This window comes from Poecilia reticulata, linkage group LG15 (genome assembly GCF_000633615.1).
Source record: "Poecilia reticulata strain Guanapo linkage group LG15, Guppy_female_1.0+MT, whole genome shotgun sequence".
In the NCBI taxonomy this organism is placed as follows: Eukaryota; Metazoa; Chordata; class Actinopteri; order Cyprinodontiformes; family Poeciliidae; genus Poecilia; species Poecilia reticulata.
The window spans coordinates 478,836-495,036 of NC_024345.1; the positions used below are offsets into that span (position 1 = coordinate 478,836).

General features: G+C 39.7%; 2 protein-coding genes across 2 annotated transcripts in view; one reads left to right on the top strand and one right to left on the bottom strand.

Annotated features, from left to right (window-relative positions):
- The window catches only part of edaradd (EDAR-associated death domain), a 26,351-nt gene extending 25,490 nt beyond the window's left edge, over window positions 1-861 (bottom strand). Inside the window, exon 1 of the mRNA XM_008428978.2 lies at window positions 662-861. Coding sequence (XP_008427200.1) covers window positions 662-695 — 34 coding nt within the window. The 5' untranslated portion in view covers window positions 696-861. The remainder of the gene's footprint in view (window positions 1-661) is intronic.
- A 4,009-nt stretch (window positions 862-4,870) lies between these two features.
- pdzd8 (PDZ domain containing 8) overlaps window positions 4,871-16,201 on the top strand; it is a 34,420-nt gene continuing 23,089 nt past the window's right edge. Inside the window, exons 1-2 of the mRNA XM_008428977.2 lie at window positions 4,871-6,325; window positions 14,336-14,461. Of these exons, the coding sequence (XP_008427199.1) occupies window positions 5,433-6,325; window positions 14,336-14,461 (1,019 nt within the window). The 5' untranslated portion in view covers window positions 4,871-5,432. The remainder of the gene's footprint in view (window positions 6,326-14,335; window positions 14,462-16,201) is intronic.

Below are 16,201 nucleotides of genomic sequence, written 5' to 3' on the forward strand. Positions count from 1 at the left end.
ATATATATAAACAAAAACTGGGGTCAGCGTGCAGATGATGCCACCCTAGTCCTTCCGCATGAGCTAATAAAACAGAAAGTAATAGTGTCTGGACGCCTACAGGATGACAACTCATTCTGCGTGAGTTTGTTCATCCTCCTGTGGCTGGACACCGCATCACTAGTGTGTGGTTGAACTGCGTAGATCTGTTTCCACTCAGCAGGATGCAAGAAGGTCACAGGGAGGGAACAGCTTCAGCAGACATCTAATCTGATAGCAGTAATACCTGGACAAAGGTCAGTGGGTTTTCCCACTTTCTGAAGGAGGAAATTTATTCAAACTGGAAACTTTCTTGGTTGGAGTGAGTCAAACCCTGCCCGCTCATTTACTTCCACATCTGCTGGCTTCCGACCACATTTCACAAAAATGATAACTAATAAGTATTAACAGTTTGTTAGGGTGGTTAAAAAAAAACAAAAAACGCGCATACATATTGTGACTATAGTAAATTGAACTTAAATGCATTGCTTGACACACAACTTTAAGAAGATGGAAATAATGAGTAAGATATATGTGCGGAGAGTTTTGTGCTGATAAGGATCACTGTTACTTAAAAAATACAATATGAAACTTCGCAAGCAACAGACTGCGTAAAGTGACATGAACAAAGCCGGGTACTCACCAAACGGCTCCTTACACGCCATTAAACTGCTCATCTTTAAGACTAAGAGGTCTTCAAGCAGAGAAATAACTGAAGCTGGAGTGAAACTCTTTACTCAGAATGATGCCTCAAAAAGCACTCCGATATTCTTCACTGGAAACTCAGAGGAAGCAGCCGAGCCAGCCGAGCGGCGGCGTCTCTCCGGAATGAGGTGAGACGCCTCTGTGGAGGCAGGTTACCGCAATTAATGCTGCCTTCACGTACCCCTCGTCATTTTAATACTCGCCCCCCGTGAAGGTTCGCACCCAAGCGTTCCGTTAACCACGACGATTAACGAAACGTCTTTTATCTTTTACCTACTATCTTTTATCTGCTATCTTTTACCTTTCAGCAGACGTTGTACACCTAATTTCTTCAAAGCACATCACATTAATGAGCAGGTAGAGATTAATTAAACTACTCTTTATGCTCTTTTTGATTTCCTGCATCCGGTCACAGTTGCAGATTTGTAACTATATCATTTATAATAAGAAACAGCTAGCAAACTTAATCTATCAGGAAATATTGTTATCAGTCTTATCAACAGAACACATGTTTATTGTAGCAAAGAAAATATTAAAATCTCTGAAAATATAAATGGACGCACACAACCAAAACTTTTAATCAACGGGTTGCTCGAACCCGTTATAGGCAGCTCAAAGTCAATCTTAAGAAGTAGGACTATAATTATAGTCAAATAGTTCAATTAAATTCAGCACAGAATGATATCGGTCCAGATGGGATCCAATCATTTGCATTGCAGTCCAAATTCATCCAATTCAATCAAACACAGTCCTATTCAAATCCGATTAGCGACAGTATAGTTATCAAATTATTATATGATGCGATCAGTTTTAGGAGATAAACGTGGCAGGTTGTAACAGCTGCCTTTCTAAGAAGAACCAGCGGATTGCCCTGCTTCACACTGGGAAAGCTGGAGGCGAAGGTAGAGAGGAATCCTCCAGCAGAACAAGGTTTAGGATCAATACTCGTCTGGAGTCAATACGAAAGAAAAACAAAACGCAAACACGAAACAAATATCAACAATATTGGAAAATATTAGATAAGTGGGCATGGAAAAAACAATAACCATAATAGTAGCACTTGTGATTTATTGTAATAACAATAAACTCAAATTGATGAGGTTTGCAAAAACTGCTTCAAATTGGAGCTTTTGCTAATTTTTTTTCCCAGTGCGTTTCACAAAAGCATTAATAAAATATGAACATTAAAATATTAAAATGAAAACCTTAAATGCAATTACTGTGTGTTGTTCTACAGGGGGAATTGTACTGATTTATGTAACTGATGTATAGTCTAATTATAGCTATGTAGCGTCTACTCTTCTTTTATTTAGAGATGTATTTGTGCTTATAGGCATCTACCTGACCATATTCAGCAACAGATAAACCGAGAAAAAGGACAGATGAATTTTAAAAAGTATTTTTGCCATGCCTGTTGGTCCAGCCATTGCTTCAGATAAAAAAAAGTAAAAAGAGCAAAATTTAAAATATTAGAGGCAACAGCTTTTAAACTACTGTACATTCTCAAAATGGTATGTTTGTGGAGGCTTGCTTGGAATATTATTTGAAATATTTTTGTGCTGATAAAGTGAAGAAACAAAAGCAAACAGATTTCCATAGGCTTGCCAAGCATAGCTAAGTGAATCATGTATATTTTTAATTGAACAAATGAGAACCATGTCTAATTTTACAAAAAATACTTATGAATATGTCTCCTTAAATAGACCAGTAAGTCCTAGTCAGAAAAAGGTAAATCGCTGCTGTTTTTTCATCATTCAAATTTGACTTTTTTTTTTACAAAAATAAAAATAAGAGTCCTGTTTATTACAGAATATCTCTGAGCAGTTAGGGGCTTTGGCTGATTCCTTTTACTCATTTCAATGCTGAAAGCTGAACTTCCCTCCCAGTCTCAGGTTGCTGCTCTCTCCAGTAAGTTCTCCTCAAGGGCCTTTCTGTATTTGGCTGTGCTCGTTTCTATGTGTGTGCTGCTGCTGAACCTCTCCAGGATGACGAGAGCATCGCTGTGTTTCAGTGGAGGAAAAGTTTTAGTTCTTCAAATAGAGTCCAAAAGAATCCTCTTCTTTGTCTTACTTTTACCTTTGATAATGAAAAATATGACATGAAGACATTATTTTCACAGAGCTGCAGGAGCATTGCCGATTTCTCTCCGCTCCGAAGCACTGCGGTCGATGACAGTTGACAGCTGTGGCCAGTGAATTACATTTCCAGTCTTTTTTTTGGGGGGGGGGGGCGATTAAATTGATACTGTGAGTTATTTTAGCAGCAAATGTACAAGAAAATACAAATAGGATATAGGTGGGTCAGTGTTCCTAGCAAAGTATCTGTAAAGGATACTTTACAGATACTTTATTTGACACTTTAAAGCATCAAATAAAAATTTGCAATCTTCAAATGATGCATTTGCTTATTAAGGGACAAGATGTAGCCAAACCAAACTGGCTCTATGTGAAAACATGACTTCTTCTTTTCGCTGCATCCTTCAGGGGTCGCCACAGTGGATTTAACTGTCTCCATGTCACATGTCTCAGCTGTTACACTAACCATTTCCATGTACTTCTTCAACTAAGTCCATGAATCTCCTCTGGGCTCTTCCTCTTCTCATCCAATCCAGGAGCTCCAGCACACCATGCCCCGATGCAACCAAAGTCATGTACAGATGAGAGACAAAGTCACCGACATACACCACTCTAGGAAGAGTTACAAAAATTAGGTCTAATTCTGGGAATTCAGCGTACCAAAAGTGACAGCCTTCATTCACAAGTGGGGAAAACATGTCACTCGTTGATCCTTCCCAGGAGAGACAGCAACTCATCTAGGAGTTTAGAGACAGCAGTGGCGTATGAGAGTTCAAAGGTCAAAGCACAGCTTTTCAGAACCCTTGAAGAACTTAACAAATACTCCGCTTGAAACATGTGACTCAAAAGTTACAATGACTTCACAAGTATAAACGCTGGCTGGGCCAATGCACATAATGAGGCAATAGCAAAGAAGATTACTCTAGGGACCCCTGTTGGATGGTCAAGGAAGCACAATATTCTTCCTTTTTAATTTTTTTTATTCCACATTAACTCAGTGCTACAGAGAAATCAGCATGACTTTTCTAAGTACAATGCAAACGTTTTTTATTTATCTCACATTGATAAGCCACACATCTACATAGACAATTTAAATCATTTTTTTTTATCAGATAGATTGATAGATAGGTGATTTGATTCAGAGTCTTGGAAGTGTTACATAAATGGATGCTAATAAGGAATCTGTTGTCCTGGAACCAGGATGGAGAACGTCCCAGATCTGATCTTCCAATTGGGTCTCCTCCAAGGTTATCTTGCAAACTAGCCAGTCCAGGTGTGCCATTCAATTTCCTTTAGCTGATTGGCTGTACCCCCAAAAATGGAAATAGAGAATACTGTAGATATTAGCGACTGTGGTGGTGCTAAGCCTGTTTCCACTGCATGTATTTATGCTTATTAAAGTGTGTATAATGTTTGAACTATTAAAATGGCCAGTTATGCGTTTTTAGAGAGGATCTCAAGTAATCTGGACTTTTGACCATTTACAGGCAACTCAGTGTTCTAACTCTCACATATATTGTGGGTCCACTATATATTTTTATTCAATACACTATATGTAATTATGTGACATCTCATTCTTAACCCTGGGGTATTTAATGTTGCAGCTATGACAGCTTCAACTCATCTTTTTATTTATTTATTTTTTTCCCCAAAATGTATTTATGCTTTAAACATGAGTTGCAATGTCAAGGCAGTGCAATAGTTATTTAGTTAACAGTATACCATTAACATTCAAATATAATTGGGCTAGAACACCCCTGAACAGACCTTAAAGGGGAGGCTGTTACTTGTAAAATGTATCCAATGAACTCAAGGAAAAGCTTATAAAAATCCTACATTACTAGGGACTCCATGATTTTCAAAGAATGAAGCTAATGGAGTTCAATAAATCAGTGGTAGCCCCACATGTCGACTCTGATTGCCGAATCTGACACGTAAAATTATTTCATGGTGAGGTCGCAGGAACAGGAAATAATTAAACACACTTTAATTAATCCCTTTGTATATTCAAACAAAACAAAAGGATATGAAGGTGTAGATGGTAACTAATATTTTTATTGGGATTTACAGAAGTTTGTACAAGAAACAGTAAGTAAGAGGGATCAGGGATTAGACACAAGACGAGTTTGCTCGTACATGATCAGGGCAGGGATACCGAAGAGGTGAGAAAAAAGTAGAAGATGACAGAATTTTTTTTAAATATAATATATAAAATGTATGTGAAGTGAAAGAGCATGTACAGAGGGCTGTTGTTACAGAAGATAGGGTGAGGCGAAGCAAAGGATCCACGGTGGATAACTCTAAAGGGAGAATCCTAAATAATCATAAATATTCACCCATATATATTGTGTATGCTTCGTTCAAGCTTAACTTCCGCTATCATGTTTTCTGGAAATATCTCTAAAATCTGATTCTCCCTGAACGCACCGACTGAAATGCCTACTGATTTCGTCATCACGCATACAACGTAAGCCTCTTGTCCAATCAGGTGCGGAGATCCCAGCTCAGGAAAGAAGCAGATGATATGGCAGCTTAGAGAGCGACCAGGTGGAACTTGCTTCGTTGACGCGATTAAATGTTTGGCCATGGAAAGCATCTGACTTAGACAGACGGCAGCGGAGGCGACGGCTCAAAATGATTTACCTAATACTGATCTCTGCGTTCTGTGGAGCGGTCGTTACGCTGATGTTACAGTTCTTGCTGATATACAGAAGAAACCCAGAGCCCTTAGGTAGGACCGTTCAGTATGTCAAAGTAGTGCCTGATAGCGCACTAAAAGATTATTTCAATGTCTCTCACGCCGAACCGAACCAGCAAGACATCGGGACAGCCGCTGCATCCAAACCGCAAGAGGCCGTCCTCAGCCGGCAACAGGAAGCGGCTGTCACCGGCGGCAGCCCCAAACAACAACAACAGCAGCAGCCGCCGCCGCCGCCTTCACACAGCGAACTCGCAGATGCTGGCAGAACAGAAACGTGCAATTTCCTCAATGCGATATTCTTGTTTCTGTTCAGAGAGCTTAGAGATACCCCCGTGGTTAGGCACTGGATGACCAAAAAGATTAAGGTGGAGTTTGAGGAGCTGTTGCAGACCAAGACGGCGGGTCGGCTCCTGGAGGGGCTCAGTCTCAGGGACATTTCCCTGGGGAATTCTCTCCCGGTCTTTAAATCAGCCAAACTCATCAAACCGGCGCAGCTGGACGAGGACGGGATGCCCGAGGAGCTCAACTTCGAGGTGGACATCGAGTACAATGGCGGCTTCCACCTGGCCATAGACGTGGACCTGGTGTTCGGCAAGTCTGCCTACCTGTTCGTCAAGATGAGGCGCGTGGTGGGCAGGCTCCGGTTGCAGTTCACGCGCATGCCTTTCTCCCATTGGTCGTTCTCGTTCCTCGATGACCCGCTGGTGGATTTTGAGGTGAAGTCCCAGTTTGAGGGAAGGCCGCTGCCTCAGCTGACCTCCTTCATAGTGAACCAGCTGAAACGCGTCATCAAGAAGAAGCACACCCTGCCCAACTACAAAATCAGGTAGGCCCCAAAGCGAAGTGAGCACAAACAAGCTGCTGGCGACAAGCCCTTCAGGAGCAAAAACCACAACACTTCAAATAGATTTGAACAAGAGCAAAAAATAAACACAAAATAACCACAGTCACGTGCCACAACCTGATTGTGTTTATTTTGCTGCCAATCACCACAACTTCCCTTCTTCCTCCAACAATTCACTCCCAAATTTAGTATGTAATGTACCACTGCATCAGGTTATTTGTTCATTTACTTTATAGGTGAACAATAAACAATCTCACATATTTCTGATATATGCTACATTTCCACTGTAATTCTAATTCTGGTTTGGGCCATTTGATTTATGGAAATATGGGATTATGATCTCTGATTTAAACAGATGTAACTGAGTGTTCAAAGAAACGGTTTTGTTTGAGTTGACCTCAAAGATGCACAGATTCATTGCAAGCACTGCAAGACGGTAAGGGTCGTGTACTGATAATGAAGTTTAGATCTGATTCTGAATCAACCGAGAGAAAATGGAATAAAGATTTCTTAGACCGGTGTCTGCCCAGACGCCCTTCGTTTAGGGATCAACGGTGATTCTTAGCAACTTCCTGTTGGTGCATGACGTTTATTGAAGTCACATAACCTAATCTCCTTTCAGTAGATTAAATAAAATTATTGTAATCCGTCGGTTTGAAGAAGAAATTGTTGCACGGTCAATTCACAATGTCGTGTGACAAGTGGTTGCTTTTGTCAAACTCATTTTAATTTGAGGCCACACATCAAGATCATGAATATTGTAAAAAAAAAAAAAAAAAAAAAAGGTTGGTATTATAATATAAAGCTATTTTTTGACGTATCTACAAACCCCCACATAATCATCATCTTCACAGCATTCAAATATAACCCAGGGGGCCTGCAACCTTCTTAAACAAATGAGAACTTTTTATTTTAAATGTTTGAAATGAGTAAAATGTACTTGAATATAAAACCAACTTCTGGCATATTTTCTTTCCATGCTCTAGGTGTGTGTGTGTGTGTGTGTGTGTGTGTGTGTGTGTGTGTGTGTGCGTGTGTGGTAACAAATTTTGGGCCATGACTCAGATTTCAGATAGCTGTCCTCCCACTAGCAGATGCTACTGTTTTCACTGTTATTAATCATAATGCAAGTTTTTAAACTCCTTCAACAGATGCTGGTGGCTCTATGTGAGCAAGGAAATTGGAATTTTGCAAAGCTGGACCAAACTCCATTTCTCCCTCCCTCTAGTTATACCCAATGTATCTTGTAAGGTTATTGATTTGAAATGAAATCTCTTTAAAAAATGATAATTTTTCATGCTGGATTCATTAATACATCCCAATTCCAGCTGCTCAAACTGAAACTGTCTTTGTAGTTGGACTTTATGCTCAGCTGGTTTGCTGAGAATTTGTACTTTAAAAATGTAAATATTTTGTATTGCTACATACAAAAACAAATATTAAACAAATCAGAATATATGTGGCTTTGACATCCCTCTTCAAGTCTCTTAAAACAGGATGGGGGCATTTTCGATGCAATTTCCTTTTCCTGTTTTTGTTTACACAACGGTAATATGTTCACTTTTTGTCCAGCTTCTTTTTATGAAACTTGGGTAACTCTTTACTGTCAGATGTAACTAAATATATTTTATGTATTTAGTGTTATGTAATGCCTATAAACTTAATGAGGAATTGTCAGAACATGCACAAAAATAGCCTTACAAACAAAAATGGGAATATGTTTACTTTTGGATCTGCTGGCATGAAACAAATGTAAAAATAATCTTCTAGTCACAAGCATTTGTATTTTCCATTGGTGAGTAAAAGCCAGGCTAAAAGTTAAGTAGTTGGAATTGATAAAATAGTTTCTCTAAATAATTCATGTAAAAAGGAAGGTTGTGTGTAGATTCTTGTAACAAACACAAACTTGGTGTCATGTGATTCTAAATTTAGTTTATCAGTCGTGGTTGAGGGGGAAAATAGTTATGGGGCAGAGAACACGTTGTGAATTAAACCAGAATATTTTGAAATATTTGCATAACTGTATAAAACATTTGTTTAACACTTACACAAAGCAAAACTCAGAGAAAATGCTCAAGTCTTTCAGAGAGAGAGGATTGAGAATAAAGATTTTCAGACTCCCAGCTGGACTAAAATTGAAAGAAAAATCAACAGGATGTGCAGTTGAATAGTTCTTTTATCTGGTGCCTAGATTAACACAATTGATAGAGTTCATAGTGTCAGCACTGTTGAGAAGGAACAAAGTAAAAGAAACGGAGCGTAAAACAGGGAAGTTGAAAGAGTCGGAGTAAAAGGAAATCTTGAAAATGGATTTTCGGTTTTGTTTATCAGGTTTAAAATGATGGTGAGTGCAGCAGGGGCCATTTCTACAAAACTAAATGTGTTGAAGCCTCATGTGAGACTGCTGCAACTATTAAAGGGGCAGTGTTATGTGTTCCCCAGACACATTGCGCCATTTTATAGCATAATTAAATGACTATCTATTTTGTTATAAAAATGCTAACTCAAATATGACTTAAAATAACGCCTTGAAACGCCTTGAAATTGGACCTCTGTCTGTGAAAATACATGCTCTTGGTTCAGAAAGAGCAGGAAAACTCCCCTATCAACCCCTTAACAACGTTATCAGCGTCATACTTAGAAGCAGCTCGTACAATGAGCTCAGCAGATGCAGAGTTCGACCAGGTGGTTGCTAATTGCTGCTGGCTAGTCTGAAGGATCTGAGTAGGGGAGTCAGGGGTGAGGGCTGCTCTGAGAGGTGGAAGCTCAGAAGCTCTGATGAGGAGCTGCACCTCAAAGGGGGCGCTAGGTCCACCCAGGCTTTGCACAGCTGAATGGTTGCCATGGAGATTAAAAAAATTCTTCAAAATGCATAGAAGAATCAAGACAAACCTCCAGCTATGTTTTTGATGATGGCGTAATATTATAGCAGGATGCAAAGCTCCAAAAAATTTCTTTTGCGTGATGCTGTCCCTGCATTGAAGGTGGTGTGCCATGTAACCAGAGCTGTTGTGTAAACTCTGTTGTTAAAAGGGAAGTTTCACTGACAACTGCTCTCTAACCGGCATCACTGTCATCCTGCTGCTTCCTCCTTCTGAACTCCCCAGTAGGAACCCACCCTGCTGCAGAACGTGGCCTGTTTACCTTCATGTTTCTACATTCGGAAACCACAGTGTGAAAAATGACCGCCATTGTTAAACCTGATAAGCAAAACCCAAGATGCAAGATTTCCTTCTTCTCACTCTGACTCTCTCAGCTTCCCTTTTTATGCTTTCTATTTCTTTTGACTTCCTTGCTTTTCATCAACACTGCAGAGGATATGTACTCTGTGTTGAAATGACTGCAGATTTTAGAAATTTCTGCTGTGCTCCAGGCTCCTAACAGAATTTTAAGTGCACTAATTTTGGCAGAACCAGCGCTCTTCCAGGTAGGGTTAGGAAATGTCGCTTCCAAATAAAATCAGATTTTTTTTTTTATTATTCTAAATCTGATTTTCATTTTATTAGTTTTTTTCCCCTCTTAAAAAGATCTCAGATATCAGACTTGCTAAGCCTGGTGGTTGGGTGCTGGGCAGTCATTCATCCAGTGGCCTGTTGTGTTTTTGAGTAAAATTTTTTTTAAAGTTGACTGGAAATTTGAAAATATCACTTGATAATTATGTGTCATTATCAATTGGAAGAGTAATACCTGAATACCAACTGTAAAGTCTTAAAAATGCTAATATTTTAAAAAGACTTAAATGCATAAGCAATCCTTATCCTGGTGGGGGCACAATTAAAGCCTGGTGGCCCGCCAGGGGGAAACTGAGATATATTGCAGTCATCCCTTTTGGGAGTTGACTTGAATTCAAAGTAAAAGCTGTAAAACTTGCTGGTAAAATATGATGATTGACCTGAAAGAGCTCTGAACTACGGAAGTTCAAGGAACTTAAAAAAAAATCAAGGTTGGTCAGGATTGGTGGGTCCATATGCCACACTGAACTATTGGAGACCACTGATTGATGCAGGTAGGGTAGGTAACCATCATGACAGGAAGACTCCTGTCATGATGGTTGATCAGTCTAACCCTGGTTTTAATCAGAGTGACTTGATTGGTCATATACCTGTTATCACAATGACTCAATGCATAAAGTGCAGATGACAAACAGTCAGTGTTATTTTCACTGACCTTTAGCACTTTAAAAAGAACGGGAGAAAATCCTCCAAGCTGAGTGTGTAAAAATACTCCAGGCTATTTACTCTCATTGAACTTTATTAAAAAAGTATTAAGCAAAGGCTCTAAATAGTTCCATACGCACAATATTTGTTTTTTTATAGTAAAAAAAATGATCTTAATAAAAATTTTATAAAATTCAATTTTCCCCTGTTATATGCTTTCAGTGCCCATTTTCTGTGATTGCAAAACATGGCAAACCCTTAAACTATTACTGAAAACCCACATTTGTTCAACCAAATAATTTGCACCATCTAATAAACAATTTTACAAGTTGTGCATCATTTTAGAAAAAAAGTTTTTCTCAAAATAGCCACATGGCTGGCTGTTTAATACTGTGCTTTTCTGTCTTTCTATCGTGAACTGCATAATGATTGTAAACACACTCTCAGGCCTTAGAAAGCAGATTTGGAGCTTAAAGAATCTGAGTTTCTTTCTCTAATACTTAATGGTTCACGTCTTTCTTTTGCTCACAAAGACCTGTCTAGAGAAGGGAAGTGCTGCAAAAGAAACTCTGAACATGCGCATGTGAGTGTGCATTATCTCCTGATCATGTAGAGTGAGTGTGATGGGGTGATGTAATAATAGGGCCTTGGGATTTGCTGAGCGGCACAGATGGTGGTTCACAGAAGGGGAGGGTTGGGACCGCAGCCTTCTGGAGGCAATCCAGGCATTACTGCAAACAGCAGTCAGCTTCACATATGGGGGAATACTCTATTTGATGTCCACTATGCTGGGTAGCTGTTTCTCCACTGGGAAGGCTTCTGATCAGCGTCACCTTATCTTGCTCGTTGTAAAAGTGGACGTGTTTCCCCACAGCTTCATTGGTCTTTAGACTTAAGTATAATGCCGCATGGAATGTTCTGTTATTGCAAAGTCTTGTAGCATTTTGTTCTTGTTAGCGTAGCTTTAAGATTTAGCCAAAATTTTACATAAAGTTAAAACTTGATTGCTATTGCTCGATTGCGTCACTGTGCTTGCCTCCAACGTGTCACGCTATGTGGGGAGTGACTACTGCCCTCCACCTCATGTGGGATGCGGTGTGATGTTGAGGGGTTTCTCTAGCCCTCCATTTGAATCACTTGAGGTGATTGACCTCAGACGTTTGTCACTAAAGCTAGTATTCTGTGGGCCTTGCTTAGTGCAGCAGTGATGCTTACTTCCTCTTTGATTGCATCAGGTAAGGTAAAAGCTCCACTGAAACCTACCTGTGTCTCTAGCCCTTTTCTCTGCTGTCAAGTCTCACTCTAACTGATTAATCTCCGGGTTGGTCTAGTCAGGTTTGAAGCATCTCCATCGATGTCTGTTCCTCACTATAGTGGGAGTGAATCTGGGCAGGAATGTGGCAGGGCAGTGAGAGAGCAGGAGCAGCGACACTCGGCAATGAAAAAGCTTGAGGTCGGAGTTTTCAAGGACTCAAACACACCCTGATATTTCACTTTTCTAAAAGTAATCGATGGCTGGCACAAACATAATGAAAACAGTTCAGTTTAGCTGATTGGTTTGCTCTATATATGTACATAATATCTATCTATGTTTCACTTTATTTTATCGGTAACACTTTATTTGAAGGGGTGAAGAAGTCTTTATGAATGTTTGACAGTTGTCATGAAGTGTCATTCATTCAACTTTTAGAGCAACTTTGCATTAAAAGTGTCATTATTTACCGAATGACACTTCATGACAACTGTTATAAACATTCATAAAGACTTCTTCATGTTCATGACAGATGTTATGTCATGTTTAGGACAGTGTCATGTCAGTCTTATGCACACCCCTTCAAATAAAGTGTTACCATTTTGTCTTTTTAAATGTGCAATCTTTGATTCTAGGTAAAGCAGTCAAAATATTTACACCAATATCCAAAAGTAAGCAATGCTTAGCCTGGTGGGGGCACAAGTAAAGCCTGGTGGCCCGCCAGGCTTATAATACACTGAAGGAAATCCTGACCTTCTGTGAATATGTGTGGCACAAACACAAACTTTTTAAAGCAACATTAACTCTAAACAGATCAGGTTTGATGATTTTTAAGGCAAACCAGGTGTAGACAACCACATGTCTATAAATACCGGTGCGTAGTTGTGGAAACGGGTTTGGACATTGGCGTCAAGAGATCGGCTTTTAGCTGCACATTGCAATTTAACATCTGCCTGTTCAGCCGCAGTATGGGGGGGAACCTTATGTATCTTAGACAACATATAGGTGAGGTCATTCAATATGACCGGCGTGGCTCACAGGAATGACTCTGACATTCCAGATCTGCCACATCCCTCAGAAATGCTCCGGTTTCTAGGAATCCCAGAGTAGTGAGAACTTGAACAGGCACTGGTGACACTCCTGTGGTGACACATAGGAGTGACAACTTTCCTCTGTAAGGCAGGGGGAAAGTTCTGTGCAGAGCCATAAGTCTTTCATCGTGATGTGCCAAGCCTTTCAGTGATTTATAAATAGAAGTACTTTTAAATGTCTATTCACTGTTCTTGGGGGAAGTGAGAGATCTCATCAGAAAACCTGCAGCAGGTGCTTCTGTTAAGTGATTCTGTGTTGTAACGTAGACTGATTAAAGATTTAAGGGTATGTGATGCAGGTGTCACCATAACCAGCCAGTCAGTAGTAGAGTAAGGGGGTAGCCAATAGTGAGACGACTTACTAATGAGACTAATTTTAACTTGCTACTTGGATCTGATAGATCCAATAGAAGGAGCTAAACACTAAAATAATAATGAGACCTTCTAAGCTTTGTATCCAAACTGATACTCCTTTGGCATCAGTTTCTTGTAAATTATGTATCATATCTTACCAAAAATAAACTTTTTGCTTGAATGAAAATGATGCATCTAAATAACCAGGGGTATGAATAGTTTTGAGCTTAACTGTACACAGAATACTTAAAGAAACACAAACACCTGCAAACTTCAGGTGCTTGTAAATTAGAGAGTTTATTGTGCAGAAAATAATCCCTTTTTGATGTTCTCCTTTTCTGCTTCTTTACCATTTTGTCATGGCTACAACCTCCAGGATAAAAAGCCTTGTCGTTGTAGGTCATCAGGTTCAATAAGAAGCCGTCTTTCAGGGAGGAGATGTCTGCATAAGGGCGGATAGTATTGTTAAGAACTGGATGTTGATTTAATGCAGCAATCAAGGTGATGCTTTGGAGTTTCCCTGTATGACTCAAGGAGAGTAGTAAAAGTTTAAGGCCTTGCCACACGCCCTAGCTGACAATCTCTAGGAAGAGTTAAATGAAAAATGACGTGGAAAACCCCAAAATGGCGTACTTTGACCCAAGATCCCTGACTTCCTGTTGGGTTTAGGGAAACCAAAGAGGATATTTCAGGGCTGGCACTCTTTTTATGTTTATGTCATGACTTTTCTATAAGTTGACGTTTCGTGTAAACAAGAGAGATGTTTAGGAGTGACCAGTAGACTGTCTAAACAGGGAATTGGATGAGGTGGGGCAGGAGCAGCAGAATCAGGCAGAGAAGTAACTTCTGCTTCAGGATGAGTTGAAGGAGCACCGGAATCAGCGGTTCTGGTTTCAGTCTGAACAGCCTTCTGAGCAACCACTAACCTGCTGATGCTGTCCCTTACAGTGCAGTGAGTGGGAACCACTGAGTCAGAGTAATTCATAATGAATGAATTCTAGCTGTGTTTTGGTGAATTTGCCTGAATTTCATGCCCCAGGATTTGAATTGAGCATAATTACGTACTCTGTGTTGAACCATGTAAAGTGAGTTTTTAACTTTTAAGAATTTTAAACATCTTTTCTCTTTCTCTCTGCAGATACAAGCCCTTCTTTCCCTTCCAAGTGCAGCCTCCGCTGGGCTCAGCCTGCGATTTGGATCTGTCAGTCCAGGACGGCAGGCTGGTGGAAGGCAAACTCAGAGTCACTCTTATCGAATGTAGCAGGTGACACACTTTCACTTCATCACCTCTGTTACTTGACTGACCTGGACATCTTTGTCCGCAGACTGTCATGTTGAACACCGGACCTGGTTTGCACCTCGTCTCTCGACGTCTTTTGGTCGGTTCACGATGTTTTGATCATGTCTACGGTCTGCACACATCTGTCAGTATTAAGAGTGAGGCACTAGTGTGTGTACATCTAAAATTTCACCCCCCAAAAATTCTAAATCAAATAAAACTGTAGTCCTCAAAAACACCCAAAACCCGATATACTCAGGTTTGCACACAAAAAAAGAAGTTTTTTTTATTTCTCAAGTTGCCTGAGCTAGCCATAATAAGACATCTGGTCACCAAACACATTATGCGTTGTCACGTATCATTTAACAGAACTAAACCAAAGGGAAGGAGCAGTAGAAGTCCACCACGTGAATCCTTGTGAATCCAGGGTTAGCAACAGCAACTTGACATCATCTTCATCTGCAGTCCCTTTTCAGTTTAATTAAATTCAAATTGGAAAATAAATATCCTTTATTGTCAGTGAGTAGGTAAAGGGAAAAAATCATCTCTACCTGCTGCATTCACTCTGTCCTCTTCTGTAATTAGAACTCCACTTAGCATTACGCAGTCTGGGTGATAAGTACAAATCCTTCACACTACAGACCTTATGCCCCTCATTGTTTTTATGTTCTGACATCACTTTTCACCAGTAATTCTACCCAGAAGGCAAAATGTTGTAACAAAGAAAAACATTATTTTCCAAATATTGCTTATCCTGTTGGTTAAAAACAACAGTCCCACTAGCTGACAAGGATCATCTGGGTTTATTCAAACATTCTGCTCTTCTGAAGTCATCCGATTTCTCCAGATCTGTAAAGGTGTATTCTCTCTTTCACCTCGACACCTTGTGTGACTGCAAGCCTTTTTGATGCAGCTGATTTCAATTTTACATCCTCAAACCTAAAGCATGTGGCGAGCTCATCACTAAGGACGCTGTCAATCTTCAAAAATCTCACCTTTCTAGATCTAGAATGTTGACCATTTGTGAAAGCGTTTTATGAATTAAGCAGAGCCTGTTGTTGTGTTAGAGGGGTGTGTGTGAGAGGGAGATGGGGCTCAGCGTGTTTTATGGACCACAAATGATTGGATCAACGTAATCTAGTAATAACGAGAGCTTTCCATTAAAATCATCTCCTCTTTCACCGGCCTTCTCACTCACCCTTGTAGCTACGCCCGTCTTTATTAGTGCTTTTATTTCTTTTTAGTTGTTTTTGAATATTTAACAATTCGTAGAGTATTGTACAGAGAAAGGGAAAATAAAATTACACTTGCATACATGTATTTGAAGTTTTTATACATATTCAAGGAGTGAGCTTGGCTATGTAGGGATGATGCCCCACCCCTATTATTTATTGTACTTCCAATGTAAATTCCCATACAAGTTATGACTCATGTAGCTCTCCCAAGATACTACTAGTTACATGTTAGGTGTAGTAATGACAATAGTCCATTGTCATAAAGTTTTGCTTCAAACGACTTGATACATTACTGCCACCTTGTGGTTGTGGTTAGCAGCACACTACTGAGCATAAAATCAGCTTTCAAAGTATGGGGGAATTTTCCTGCCATAAGTCGAAAGCACACATTTCTTTCTATCTATCTATCTATCTATCTATCTATCTATCTATCTATCTATCTATCTATCTATCTATCTATCTATCTATCTATCTATCTATCTATCTATCT